We start from the raw sequence: 14,307 nt of genomic DNA, 5'->3' as shown, positions 1-14,307 counted from the left end.
GGAGGAATAACCCATGCACCAGTACAGGTTAGGGTTTGACTTGCTGGAAAAAAGCTCTGCAGACAAGGACCTGAGAAACCTGGTGGAAAACAAATAAACCAAGAGCCAGCAATATGCCCTTGTGACCAAGAAGGCTGATGACATCCTGGAGTGTGGTCAGCAGGTCGAGGAAGATCATCCTCCCCCTCTATTCTGCCCTAGTTGAGGCCACTTCTGGAGTACTTTGTCCAGTTTTGGGCTCCCCAGTACAAGAGAGAAAAGGAACTACTGGAAGGAATCCAGCACAGGGCTACAAAGAGGATAAGGGGACTGGAGCATCTCTCTTTAGGAAAGGCTGAGACACCTAGGCCTGTTTAGACTGGAGAAGACTGAGAGGGGATCTTATAAATTCTTATCAATATCTAAAGGACGGGTGTCAGGAGGATGGGGCCAGACTCTTTAGTGGTGCCCAGAGACAGGGATGAGGGGCAACGGGCACAAACTGGAACAGAAAGTTCCATCTGAACATGAGGACAAACTTCTTTACTTTGAGGATGACAGAGCAATGGAACAGGCTGCCCAGAAAGGTTGCAGAGTCTCCTCTGGAAATATTAAAAACCTGCCTAGATTCCATCCTCTGCAACCTGCTCTAGGTGAACCTGCTTTAGCAGGAGGCCTGGACTAGATAGGTGATCTCCAGAGGTCCCTTCAGCCCACACTGTTCTGTGGTAGTATGATACCAGCCTTGCTGTTCATCACAAATGAAGCAGCACAGTTGCTACTATTAGTATCAGGGAATTTTAATAAGTGTGCCAGCATAGTAATGTTTTTAGGCAATCTTCTGATGTCAGCAATACCTAGGTAGTGATTGGATAAATCTAGAAGCACTGTTATTATAAACAGATGGATCTAAATGTGGATAATCCAATAATGCAGGCTACTATAAGATAACTGGACCAAGTTGGAACTGACTATAGTAATTGTAACTGAATGGAGACTGGTGATAAGGAAATAGAAATATCTTGATAGCTTCCTTTATTAGTCTAATAAAGTGTGCATTTATAGGGAAGAAAGCTGTAGTTTACATTTTTTTCACATGTAATGTCCCGTTTTATAGGGTTTTAGAATAAGCAAATAACAGCACATGCATACATAATTTGCTATAACTGGTTTTGTCTTAGCATTGAAGTTCCAGTTTGACTGCTTTGCAGATCATGACATGACTCATGTCTGACCTTTACTGAGAGTCAAGTATGCTGCAAAATTTTGTTTATCAACATGTAATAACATAATGTTTAAGTACTCATTTGGGTACCAATTGTTTCTTTGTTCCATATTTGAGTTGAGATACCAGGAGCTACTCTGAAGAAAAATTCTGTTGTTGAATGCAATGAATGTGTATCTTAAATTTTGTAGTTCTGTTTTTTTGGCATAGCTTATTACTGCAGCATAATCTAAAGGAACACTAATTTAGTATTATTTTTGCATTGTTTCTATACTAAATTACAAACTTAAACTGTGAACACTATCTTTTACTGCTCACTATTTCTGAAAATATTGAGAGTAAAAACTGTCTTAAGTCTGCTTTTTAACTTCTTTAAATTAGCTTTATTTAAGATGAAATGTTTTATAGGAATACTTGGGTTTTGAATTGAAATACATTGGAGTTTGAATTGAAATTTGGGGATAATTGCAGTTAGTTTGGTTGCTCTGTAGAAGAGTTCCTTGAAAATCTGTCTTTTGTTTTAAGACAACAACAACAAAAGGCTAAGTGCTTGTAGCCAGAAAAGAAATTGCCATCAGCAAGATCTTGACTTAAAAACTTGAAAGCTGGAAGAATACTGGAACCTCTTTCAGGACTTACATTACATCTTCTCCCCCTCAGCTTCCTTATTCTCCCTTTTAATTTGAAAAAAAAAAAAAAAGTCCTGAATAATCTTACAGAAAGTTATTAATGTTTTATTATGAGACCAAAGACTTGGCTGTGCAGTCCCATTTCGGAAACACCACAGATGCATAGTTTCTCCTCCAAGTGTGATCTTTTCCTCTGGGATTTGCTGTTGCTTCCTGCTTTTCATTACTTTTTCATCCAGAAATTGCAGAATATGTTAGTGGAGTACATGGTAGTTATCTTTTCCAGTCAGAAATTAAATTTCTCAGAATCCTAAGGCAGAGCAATAGCAGGTTCATTGGAGCTGTCTGCAGATCCTGGTTCTTAATTGTATTGACTGATTTGCAAGTATTATCTGGAAATGTGCTTCTGTAAGTGAAGACCTAAGCTGACTCTAGCTCAAGTAAACTACTTTTTACCAGACTCACTGATTCTGCTGCCAGGATTGTTTGTCTCTTAGTCACTATATTAAAAATAAATTAAATGCTAGACAAGTATTTTCAGATTATGGAGGCCACGGGTCAGTTTGAATCTGAGCTGTTGTAGAATCAGTTCTTCCTACTCCCTTACCTGCCACTTCTTTTGAGGTGACATTTGTAAACTTGTGTTCCTGCACATAGACCTGTTTTGCTTCAAAACTTGTTGGTCTTAAAGTGGAAGTTTTTTCAGTTAATTTGAATACCACATGGAACATCAAGTGTAGCTCCGTTTGAAAATAATCTCTAAAAGCTTTTTTTTGTTTGTTTTTTTTTTGTATATGAAATTAATAGCAAAAAGGCTTTTATGTGGAAATATGAAATCAGTAGCACCTTTAAACCTGCATCTTCATAGGGAGACTTCAGTGGATGTTACAGCAAGACAAACTGAAGTGGAATAAATTGTGTTAATAGAAAATGCTTATCATACTTGAAAATATTAATTGGTAGGAATCTGCATTCATTAAACTTACTGCTTCTTGGATGTAACTCCTTATATTCTGTGCATGCTATAGCAACTTTACAGTTGTCTTCTTTATTCCTCAAAGTTACTGACAAATATCTGACAAATACTTTGTCTCTTGAGGAAAATTCACTTCTGATAATCACAAATGGGGATGATATAAGAGTTCTTGAGGAGGAATATCAGGCAGGTACTGTGAGTCTAAATGTCCTGAACCTATGAAGTATCCGGCAGAAGGGATTTGAAGCTGTGCTCAAGTATAAACTTGCTGATTTGGTCTTGTTAGTTTATCTATAGCTATATTATATTTACACTTTGATGCCTGATGAAAAATTTGTTTGAGGTGTGTGTGGGGAAGTCTGACTGCCAAAATCTAGCACAGAATATCATAATGTTTTTTAAATAGAGTGACTCTAGAATGGGAATGGGTCTAGAACTTATGAAAGTCATAATTTTGTTCATAGTGCTGTGAAAAGTAATTGACTTTCAGTAGTTTCATTTTTTTGAATGAACATTTTTAGTTTGACTTGTCACTACTTCTGTTTTTTAGGAGTTTTTTTGAATTGCTGCTGTTCTTTGGAAAGGATGAGTTCTATGAAGATCCTTTGAAAGATATTTTAGGTTCAATCCAGGTAGTGTTGCCTACTTTCATTTAAAACTTTAATATTTTAGTACATGTAAAGACAGTTTTTGTGGATGCCACTGTAGTGAAAGAAGGTAGCTGCTTTACTCATCCCCTCACCTCCCAAAAAACACAACAAAAAATACAAACAAATAAAACCCCAAATGAAAATGAGGGAGAGGATATTTGGAGGCAAAGCCATTTATTCTTACTTTTACTATTAGTATTGCTGTTTGAATCTACTTGGACTAAGTAAAATGTCCTTCTCTTTCTTTGTGATTCTAATCTTTCTAAAGACATGTTTTGTGCATTTGACATTGAGAATAGGGAAGCTTTGCTTGTTTACATATAATTAGATATTAATGTCATCTGGTGTTGCATACCTGTTCATCCCAAGCATCCTCAAGATTCTGTGGTTTTAAACAGTAAATTTGAAATCTAAGCTCCATCTCACTGATCTTTTCAGGTCAGCATAAACTTTCATAGTTTAAAACTGTTGCACTCTTCACTAGGCTGGGAAGAAGTTCTGTTTGCTAACAACTACATAAGATAAATGATCTTGAGTTTAAAATGTGTGGGGTTTTTTGCTAGATAAGGTTTTTTTGACCTAAACCGATTTTGAGAGTTGAATTCAGTGCATGGGAATACAAGCACTTGTGCCACTGTGAGAGGAAACTGTTGTAGGGAAAGGTGTAAAACAGTTTTTTCTTCTGTTAATACTGATCATGAAACTGCAGTTTGAGAAATAGCTATTCTTTTATTATTTTGATATTGAAACCTGTTTGCTACCGCTGCTATAAATAATGTCAGCACTACTTACCTTAATTATCAAACCAGCAGCCATTACATACTTGATTAGAAGTGGTGGAAGAATGGGGTCAAGGAGTGGTTTAACAGCCTAAGGAATGGTAGATTACCTTGCATAAGAGTAATGGAGCATTTGGCAGTCCTACAATAAGCCAATGAATAAGCAAGATTTTAGGAGAAAGTGTGAAGATGCATACTACTTTCTTCTCTGTGCTATTGTATTATAGTTCTCAATTGCCTTGACTTTTAAACAATAAGCATCCTTATCCAATTTTTTTAGATAAAGAATTTCTGAATCAGGTGTGTAATCAAACTAGCAGTGAAAACTGTTTCAGATATTTACCATTCTTTACCATCAGACATACTCATCTGAATATTAAAAAAAAAAGTTGAAACCAAAAATTGACAGCAGAAAAGCATCTGTGAAGTTAATTGTATGTGCATACAAGATGTTATTCAGTGTCATTCTTTTGTTTTGGAATTAGCTTTTTTTGGTCATGAAAACTCTACTGCAGAGGGTCAATATCAGTGTTAATTACCAGCATATAACAAGGCATGGTGGTAGGGGAGAGTCAGAACTTCGCATATGTGAAAACCATGGGAGGTAAAAATGAGCTTAACTTTGATTATGTAGAGATTTGGAGAAAAGTAATTGCTTGAGGGCTGGTGATTCACATGGCTTATTTCAGTTTTTCCCTCATAGAATTCAGACACCATCACTAGATCACAAATCCAATGTCAGCATATCTAAATCTGTGCAGACTTGCATGAGGTGAAGACTTCTTCTGCAACGTATGCCAGTAATATCTCCAACTCAAGGACAGGCATTTTTATTCTGTTATGCAAACAGAAGCCTCTTGCTTCATACCGAGAGTTGACTGTGGCTTGCACAGTTTGTATTGCTGTTTTTAGAGACAATAAAATGTTGCTTTAAGACTTTGTGTAGGTCTGGTTGTCAGTAAAAGAATCTGTAACTTGATCTGTTGGCTAAGAAAATACTTAAAACATGCATGGGTTTTCTTGTTTCATGTATTTTGAATGGCCTAACTTTATTTCTAGACAACTTTTTTTTTCTCTTCTTTCTAATAGTTTTTCTTTTTACATGTAGGAATGTCAGAACCTTCTAAATAGATACAGAAATATGAACTTGGAACTAGTGACGCGAATCATCCGAGATGGTGGACCATGGGAGGATCCTGTATTACAAGCAATTCTTAAAGCAAAGCCTGTGTCACAGGAATTAGGTACTTCATTCACCACAGCAACTTTTTTAGATCAGTGAAAAAATTAATTATACCTTTTATATTGGGGTCAGGTGTTATCAGCTGGCATTGCACACAACTGTTTTTCTGTGGTAAAATTGTACTGGCCCCTTTTCTATTTGAAATGAAAAAAAAAAAAATCTTTGCTAGTAATTTCTTTACTTTGACTTTTGTGTGGATATTAGATTATTCAGATGCAAGAGCCTTCTGAGCAATTACTTATAAAATGATTTACCAAATCCAGGCATTAAACTCCTGAAACAGCTTGGAGCATGACTTGATTTCAGTTAGGCTACTGAAATAACATGATCAAATGAGAATGTGATGTGTATTTCAGTCTCGTGGTACTCCTATTTAATTTTTCTTTTAAATTCTAAAAACTTGGGCTTGTGGCTTTTCTTGGTTCAATTCAGAGTGACACCTGTGACTACGTGTTATGGCTGTTTGAGAAAGGTACTGTGCCTAGAAATGAAATTACCAGAACATTAATAAAAGCTCAGATGAGGAAAAATACACAATCCAGTATAAAGTCTTTACTAACATCTTAAGCAATGTATTTGCTAGCAGTGTTTACAGCAGATCCCTCAAAGTTTGTTTCTATGTGATAGTCAAAGGTTTTTTCTGTTTGATAGTGATAGAAAATATTAGTTCTTCTCTAGTCACAATGGTGTAATCTATGATACCATTTCGTTACTGTGTTTATGACAAAGTGTTCAGGTTGTAGAGAAGAAGAGAACTAATTATACAGTCTGACCATCTCAGTGAGCTGACTTCTTAACCAGGGAATTTTTTTTTATAGCAAATTGCCATCATAAAGTGGGTAGTCTTTGACATTTTTCTTGTGAAGCAAGTGCTTGAGCAACATAGTTTACCCATTATTTTTATTGTGTATCTCAGATGTATAGTAAAACACCTACAGAAACAAAATAATTTTTTTTGTTCTGTATTGTATGGTGAACTCAAAGTTTTGGTAGTGGTGATCAGACATCAGGTCTCAATCTCCATCTCTCCAGCAAAGAGTTAGTTTAGTCCTTTGCTTTAATAATTACCTTGATCATCATGAGACCTCTGTATGATTGCTAACAGTCTGAGGTTTTTTTAGTTTTAGTTTTAACCTGGCTGTGTAGGAATGAGATTGGCTGTTGTCACTAGATGATGGTTTTTTCCTTTGTTGCAGGCCACATCCTCCTTCCCCTCTGCTTGAGGTATTTTTCCTCCTTTTATCTTCTGATAACCCCACACTCCCTCTTTACATAGCCCATCTGTGATGACAGACATTTTATTTTAGATAATATCTTTTTGAAGCTTTTTTTTTTCTTGTCTCACTTGAACTGAAATATGATTCTTGTGTATTATCACAAAAGCAAACATTCCATGCTGCTGCTTTATAGGCTAGCAGTAGTTGGTGTATATTTTGAAACTTGGCCATATGGTTCCCTCAGATCACAATTTTAAATGAGGAAAAACTGCTTACTGCTGAATCACCAACCATTACTTTCACAAGTCAGCTTGATAAATATGTACTGTCTGAACTGTATAATCCTGTCTTGTATTGATTAAGTACACAGAGAAGCTTAGGCCAAGACAGACCTTTCTGTGTCCATCTTTGCATGAATGGTAATATACTTTCAGATGCTGCAGTTCGAGATGGCTGGAAAGGAAGGCAGTCTTTGGGCTTAAAGAAAAATAGCATGGTTGAAACATAGAAATAAATTTCAAATAGATTACAGGGAGAGTAGGGCAGATTACAGTGAACATTCAGCAGAGAATATTGGCAGACGGAGGGTACACTCACATGTAAGCAGTAATTAACTTAGAAACTAATTAAGTTTCTAAGCTGATGGTTGGTGTCTTATCCCTCTAAAGCAAAGCATCTCTCATGCTGCCTGGACAAGAATTGATGTTGTTTTCCACAAGACATTTTAAATTTATCACAGACATAATGCTCCTCTAGTTATCAGTTGTCTTTTGCTTGAGGGGTTAAAAGACCTATAGCTCTTTGTGCTGCTTTGGGAAAAGAGGGCATTCCACTAGAGGGAAGGAGCACAATCCTGATAGTGGTGTAGCTGGAGGTCAGTCTGTTTAAACACAGCATTGGAGGGTGTAAGAGAGTCCTGTCCTTGGAGATCCTGCTGGCAGAAGTGGGACTCATGGATCAGAGGGCCATTCTGGAGAGCTGTCACACAGAGAGTGGGAATGATACACGTCAAGCTGTCTTGTGGACTGCAGTATTTCCTTCTTTAAGAGAAAAATGGTATTACAGCCAGCCAGCTCTTAGATATGCAGTATCATTTTTGACTTTAGCTCATAACAAAACTGAAGTATTTCTGGCCTAATTTTTCAATATGAATATTCAGTAATCTGTTGGGCGATGTTTGCGTATGAAACTGATGATGGGGTTTATTATCCGAAGTACATTAATTGAAAAATGGAGAGGCCTTTGCTTGGCTTTAAGGATCTTTCTGTATAATCTTTCTTGCAGTTAATGACCACGGCTAGACACTGTTTTTTCTTTCGGTCATTTTCTTTACTAAATTTGAACCCAGAACTGCCGATGGATAGTGAGAATGAGATTTCTCTCTTATGAGGGACCATATGGTACGTCTGGTAACAAATCTCATGTAAAACCTTATGTCACCTTGAATAATATTCCTTTAGGTGTTCATAAGCATATAGTACCATTCACTTGTGTAAAAATAAAGTTGCTAGAGAATTTCTGTTTCTGAGAATGAGCGATGTTTTTTTAAACCAAGTGTCCTTTAAAAAAAACCTGTAACTGAAAATTTGTTATACAAATATTCTTTGTATTTTGGGAAAAAAGTTTTCTCTTGGCTCTTCAGATTGTGGTCTTCAGTAACCACTTATTTATGTTATTCCTGTTAAGCATCTCTTTCTTTTTTGTTTTTTTTCTATTCCTGTTGCTTGTAACTTTCTTAATACAGTTTTCTTCTAAGGTATAAACTTTTTGTTCTCACTTCCAGCTTTTACTGACTTTAAATTGAGTTTGTTTTCTTTTTTCTTCTTTTAAAATATGAATCTCTATACAGTAATACAGGGTATGCTCTAGCAACTGTGGGGGTTTAACTCTTTCTTTTAAGGTAGCTGCTGAGAGTATAAGAGGATGATGAAGCTGTATTGTCCAATGTGTTACATAAATGTTAACACACTACTAACACCTCAGTGTGTTCATTTGCTTGACAAGATGAAAACAATTCTTAAAATAAAAACAATGTTATTGTATTTTGTGGCCCTGATTTGGTATTTTAACTTTAAATCCTAAAACATACTAGAATCTGTATCATCTTTTTACAGTAGAGATCTAAAACATGCCTTCTATATATTTCGTAATTTCCCAATTACTTTAATGTTAAGTTTGAGTATCTTGATTGAAATTATTTCATTCAATTATTAGCTTTAAGATTAGGTTTTAGATCCGAAAAGCAGATTTCCAGAAATCAAGGGCTCCAATTTAATGGTATTTAGGCATTTAGATATCTGAAGTCTGCCCAGTATCATTTTTAGAGGAACATAAAGTGTATCTTCTACTATTCCAAGCAAAATCAAGAGGTTCAAAGTTACTTAAAGCAAAAGCATGTGAATTATAGTTAATATTTTCACCACTGTTCCAGTTTAATGGATAAGGAGTATCCTGAGTTGTTTTAAATACAGTTTATAGTGTTGGAAGTGATGTCAGTCTTGTACTTCTGACAATCACTCAGATTCCGATGGTAATCTTCTGTTTCAGAAATGTTTGTATCTGCTTCTGTGTACTGTATATTTTACTAATCTCTTGCAGAACCTTTATCTAATCTGGTAGAAACAAAATACTAAATTAAAGTACTGGCATAAGAAAAATAATTTATTTTCCAAGCCGTAGGACAGATCGATAGTATTTAATATTTGATAGCTTCTTTAGCACAGCCTTTTTATTATTATTTGTTGACATTGCACTAATAAAAACAACATTACATTTATATATAATTGTTGTTTGGACTTCGTATTCTAATTACCTTTAAATCTTTCTTTTCTGTACAGTTAACAAATATTTAAGCTCTGAAAATCCACTGTTCTTTGAACTACGTGCCAGATACCTTATTGCCTGTGAACGCATCCCTGAGGCAATGGCTCTTATCAAATCTTGCATAAATCATCCAGATATCAGTAAAGATCTGTATTTCCATCAAGCTCTTTTCACCTGTCTTTATATGTCACCATTAGAAGATCAGCTTTTCCAGGAGGTATTGTTTGTCAGTCTACATTTTTTTATATGAAGTGGTACATTTTACTTACTGTATACAAGTTGTGAAGAGAAGCATACAGAACTCTGGTTTTGTAGAACCAAATGTCATAAAACCAGGGAACTACACTGATGTAGCTTAACTGAGTGCTGGCTCAAGCTTTAAAAAGTTAAATGTTAAGTGTCTACAGATTTTGTTGACCTAAATGCATTTTTTTTGGTCAGGTTTAGCTGTAGATGTACTGTATTCTCTAAATAACTCGAGTCATTAATATTTTGTAACTTTGACTATTATTTTAGTGAAAGCACTTGAGCCTAATTGTTGTCAGTCCAGTGTTCTGTACATTATATAATTTTATTAGCATTTTGTTGTATTTTAAATTATGACTCAGTGTGTAAAATTACACTCTGGCAGAATGTGGCCCTACTTTTACTACTGATAGCACTTACTAGCTGAAAATGCTTTTCTTAACCTTGCTTTAAAAACAAGCTACCTTCATGCAAAAAACTGCAGTTGTTAAGTCTTAAAATTTCTCAGACAATTATTCTGATTGTTATTACTCTTAGGAAGTATGAAAGAATGCTAAATATCTCCAAAAAGCTCTATTTAACCGACCTACACAAAAGCTGTTTCAAATAAATCCAATGTTAATATCAATTCTTGAAGTTTGCAATAGCTTCTTGATTACAGCAGGGCTTGATAGGTTTTTATTTCGTGTTAGTAAATTCTTCTAAATTGATTTTATTTTAATTGTATAGCACTTGTTGAGGACTGATTGCAAGAGTGGAATTGAGATCATCTGCAACACTGAAAAAGAAGGGAAGACTACCTTAGCCTTACAGCTATGTGAATCGTTCCTAGTCCCACAGCTTCAAAATGGGGACATGTATTGTATATGGTAAATATTTATTTCTGGTGAAGCAGCTTAGCAGATAATAAATGCTTAATGTTGCCAAAAAATGCAGCTCATCTGAGATGTAGCTCAAGTTTAAAATACCAGGTAAAACATTCTAACGTGATTTCTAAACATATCTAGTGGGTCTCCTACACCTTTTTGCTCTTTTACACACAGTCATGTATGGTGGAAGTCTACCTAGCACATAACACTTACTAACAATTTCAAAGTAACAGAAGGGTAAGGTTTTACCTATTTTAGGCTGTAAATACCTATAAATATGGCATTAATTATTTGCAGTGGGTAACAGTCGGCAGTCTGTAGACTTTCTGGCAACAGAAATAGCTTGTCCTGCTAGTTAAATGATACTGCTTATACAAACTGAATTGTAGTATGTCACCAGTGTGTTTAAAAAGAGAATGTGTCATTCTGAAAATGTGCTGTTAATTCTGGAAACTTTTATTTCACAAACAGAGCTATAACATCAAATGGTGGTCCTGTAGAAAACATTTAAGTTAATGTCTTCATACACACTGAATCGTTTTGATAGCTAGGCATTTTTATAGCTAAGAAGGACTGTCAAAACAAATTTCATCATTCTGAGGACTGAAAGATGTCTGGGGAAGATAATCCTTCTGTTTAGCCTGTATAATTTCTGTACCTAGAGAAACATCTGCATTCCTTGATAAAGTATGCTTAATTTGTTTGATTATGTGGTTGAAGCAAAAGGCTTAATATAAATTTGATTCTTATTAATCAATAGATATCAAATTAGTAGCTTCATAATTTTAATATGGAGTTTAGTCTATACAGGATTTCTATGTTCCCAGGCTTCAGGGAATTGAAAAATAGGATGTTTCTTTTTTGTTTCTTGAGGACATAATGAAAGTCAGACATGATTGAGTTTGGTTTGTTATTAAAATTTTTCTGTAATTATTGGATGAGTAATTAATTGCATTGGCTTGAAACCTTTGGAGTTATGACTGACATACATTTACAATACAGAGTATTGCAAGTGCCTGGTGGTGCTTTTCATTCAGTCTATCCAGAAAAAGGTGGATGTGGCTGTCCCAGTAGGACAGATGAAGGTCAACCAAAGAGTTGCCTACTTTGTGTGAGTGCAATGACCAATTTTGGAATGGAATCTGACTTGGCTCATTTGTGCCCAAATGCTGCATTTTCTGACTTCTTACTTACTAGGAAATTTGCAGATGTAACCCATGTGTATTAGCTACATGGTTTCAGGGATTCAATTTTTTAAGAAATACATTTTAAATACTGGATTAAATCTACTTTGTATATCTTTTCTTGTAGTAGCCTGTTAACCTTGCTCTTACCCAGCTGATCATGAAATTTTGCGTAATTAATTTTTAAAATTGCTTTTGCAAACAAGATGTCTGTTTTCATGTTCTGGCAAAGTGGATATAGAAAATGGAATTTCAGAAAAGACTGAAATACTGTCATTCAAGGAAACCATTTTGGTATCTGTTAGGATTTTAATTTTCTGTTCAGAATACAGGATTTGAGGATCTTTGAAAGAGTTCAGAGCAATTATGTCTGTGCTGCTAGACAGCTGTTTCATTCTTTACAGATGCTGGGCCTTAGTAACTGCCTACCCAACAAGAGAATTCTGCATAATCTTTAATAGATGATGTAAACTAGAACAAAGCTTGTGAAGGCATGACTATTGTAATTCAAATTTTTGAAGAAGTAGGAGCTAGGTTAAATTAAAACCACGTAAAATATTTTTCCATAGAGAAGATTTTAATATCTTCAGCACAGCATAAGTTGTCTTATTTTGCCTGGAATTGAGGACCTTCCAGATCTAGCAAAGATAAGACATGAAAATGGATTAGAAACTGTAAATAGCAGATATTTGATATCACTTCATATTAATCTATATGAAACCTTCAACCTGGAACCATTAGCTCTTGTAATATCTTGGAGGTTGATAAACCTTAGTAGCTTTGTCACAAAGCTCTTACTGTTTTCATTGACTTTAAGAATAAGTTTTAGATTCAGATGATCTGAATTATTTTGCTGAAGTGAAAGCCCAAGTTAACAACAAAGCAAACTGTGATTGGAATCAATGAAAGCATCTGTGTATTGTTAAGAGATCAATCTGTAATAATGTAATTAATGGTTTTCTGGTATTAAAAGGTTATGTCTCTTCAGAAGAGTAGGAAAAAATTTGATGGAATGGACATAGCACAACAGACTTGCCTTCTCTGCCAGAAAAATTTTAAGTGCTGTTTTGGCAGTTTTCAATTGGTTTCTATACAGTAAAATCAGTAATTCAGATACTTTTTCCCACAGATTTTTTCAGCCTTTGATCCTTAGGTAATTTTTGTGAATTGAATAACATTTTGTCTAAGTGTGCTATCCATATTTATGGAAAGATATACTTTGTAGTTATGGACAGTAGCAAAGGTTTTAGATCTAGCTATGGTAGGGCAGCCTTAACCATTGTCTTGTGTTGCTGGTAGAGGCACACAATGGTTTTGATACTTTGCAGAGGGTTAGCAGATTGGAACATCTGATTGCTTCTGGTAGAGGTACTGAGTACTGTGATCTCACAGGAACAATTTAAATTGCCCCAAAACATGTCCATAATATTTTAAGCACAGGTCTCAGTGTGAACTAAGTTTTACACTAACCAAGAAGTAAATGCCATTAAGTACAATAGTACTATGACATAATAATGATGCAAATAGTAAACTACCCCTGCCTACATTATCTCCAGTTTATTATCTCTGCTGTGGTCAGTGAGAGGAATATTTCAAGTGATCCTGACTTCAGCATTAAAGGTGGTATCCAGAGCATTTCAGTGATAGAAATTGAGTCCTATCAGCTCTTCAAGAATCCTTTAATCCTTGACGATTATCAAAGTCAGAAATGTGCTTGAGAAGGAGAAGCCTCCATATCTGCATGGAGGAAACTATTTCACATCAGGGTCTAGTCAAAGGCTGTCCTGCTTCCAGTTTTCTCCATTACTGTTTCAGCTCTTTCCTTGTGCCAGCTGTCACACCTTTCTAGACATGTCAAGCCACTTTAACCACTAATCCCTCAGAAGAATAGTTTGAGTTTTCTCCAGTTCTCTGGGATTAATGTTTAAATGGCTTGCTCTGTAATGGTATGAGACGAAGGAGAGAATAATTGTATTGACTGTGGTAACAATTAACAGCAAAAAAGTTATTTATTTTGTACTTCAGGTTGAGACTTTTACTGAATTTTTATTAATGATTTGGTGCACAGAGCTACTAGTTTCAAACTTGTACGTGAAGTTTACAAAGATTTTATGAATTTAGGTTTCCAACCTGATAAGGGCAGAGGTGAACAGCTTGTACCTTTAGTATGTTTTTAAGACTTAATTTTTTGTGGGTAGAGCTGCCTATAGAACTCCCTTCTCAGTTTCTCCTGTGTAAGTTTAGTCTTTCTTTCAGCTTCTGTTTTCTAGGGCTTTGAATGAAAGCAAAGAATCAAGCTCTCTTATCTAGCTCTTAATGTCAAGCAGAATTGTAGAACTCTCCTAAATTTAAAAGTGAAGTTGGTGTTTTGTCATAGGCTGTTCTGTCACTTCTGTTCATGCAGGCACTGACCTCACTAGGCAAGCTTAGATCCAGAAGTTTTTTCTGATTTCTTTCTGGCACAGACTGGATACTCTGGAAGATCAG

The 14,307-nt window shown here is 35.3% G+C and overlaps 1 protein-coding gene across 2 annotated transcripts in view; it reads left to right on the top strand.

The window, feature by feature from the left end:
- The window catches only part of ZNF654 (zinc finger protein 654), a 36,046-nt gene that overhangs the window by 14,625 nt on the left and 7,114 nt on the right, over positions 1 to 14,307 (top strand). For both annotated transcript variants that reach the window (XM_030468108.1, XM_030468118.1), the window contains 4 exons: positions 3,360 to 3,441; positions 5,347 to 5,482; positions 9,536 to 9,738; positions 10,497 to 10,636. In XM_030468108.1, the coding sequence (XP_030323968.1) occupies positions 3,360 to 3,441; positions 5,347 to 5,482; positions 9,536 to 9,738; positions 10,497 to 10,636 (561 nt within the window). The remainder of the gene's footprint in view (positions 1 to 3,359; positions 3,442 to 5,346; positions 5,483 to 9,535; positions 9,739 to 10,496; positions 10,637 to 14,307) is intronic.

This window comes from Calypte anna, chromosome 1 (assembly GCF_003957555.1).
Source record: "Calypte anna isolate BGI_N300 chromosome 1, bCalAnn1_v1.p, whole genome shotgun sequence".
NCBI lineage: Eukaryota > Metazoa > Chordata > Aves > Apodiformes > Trochilidae > Calypte > Calypte anna.
This window is presented reverse-complemented; position numbering and strand designations above follow the sequence as displayed.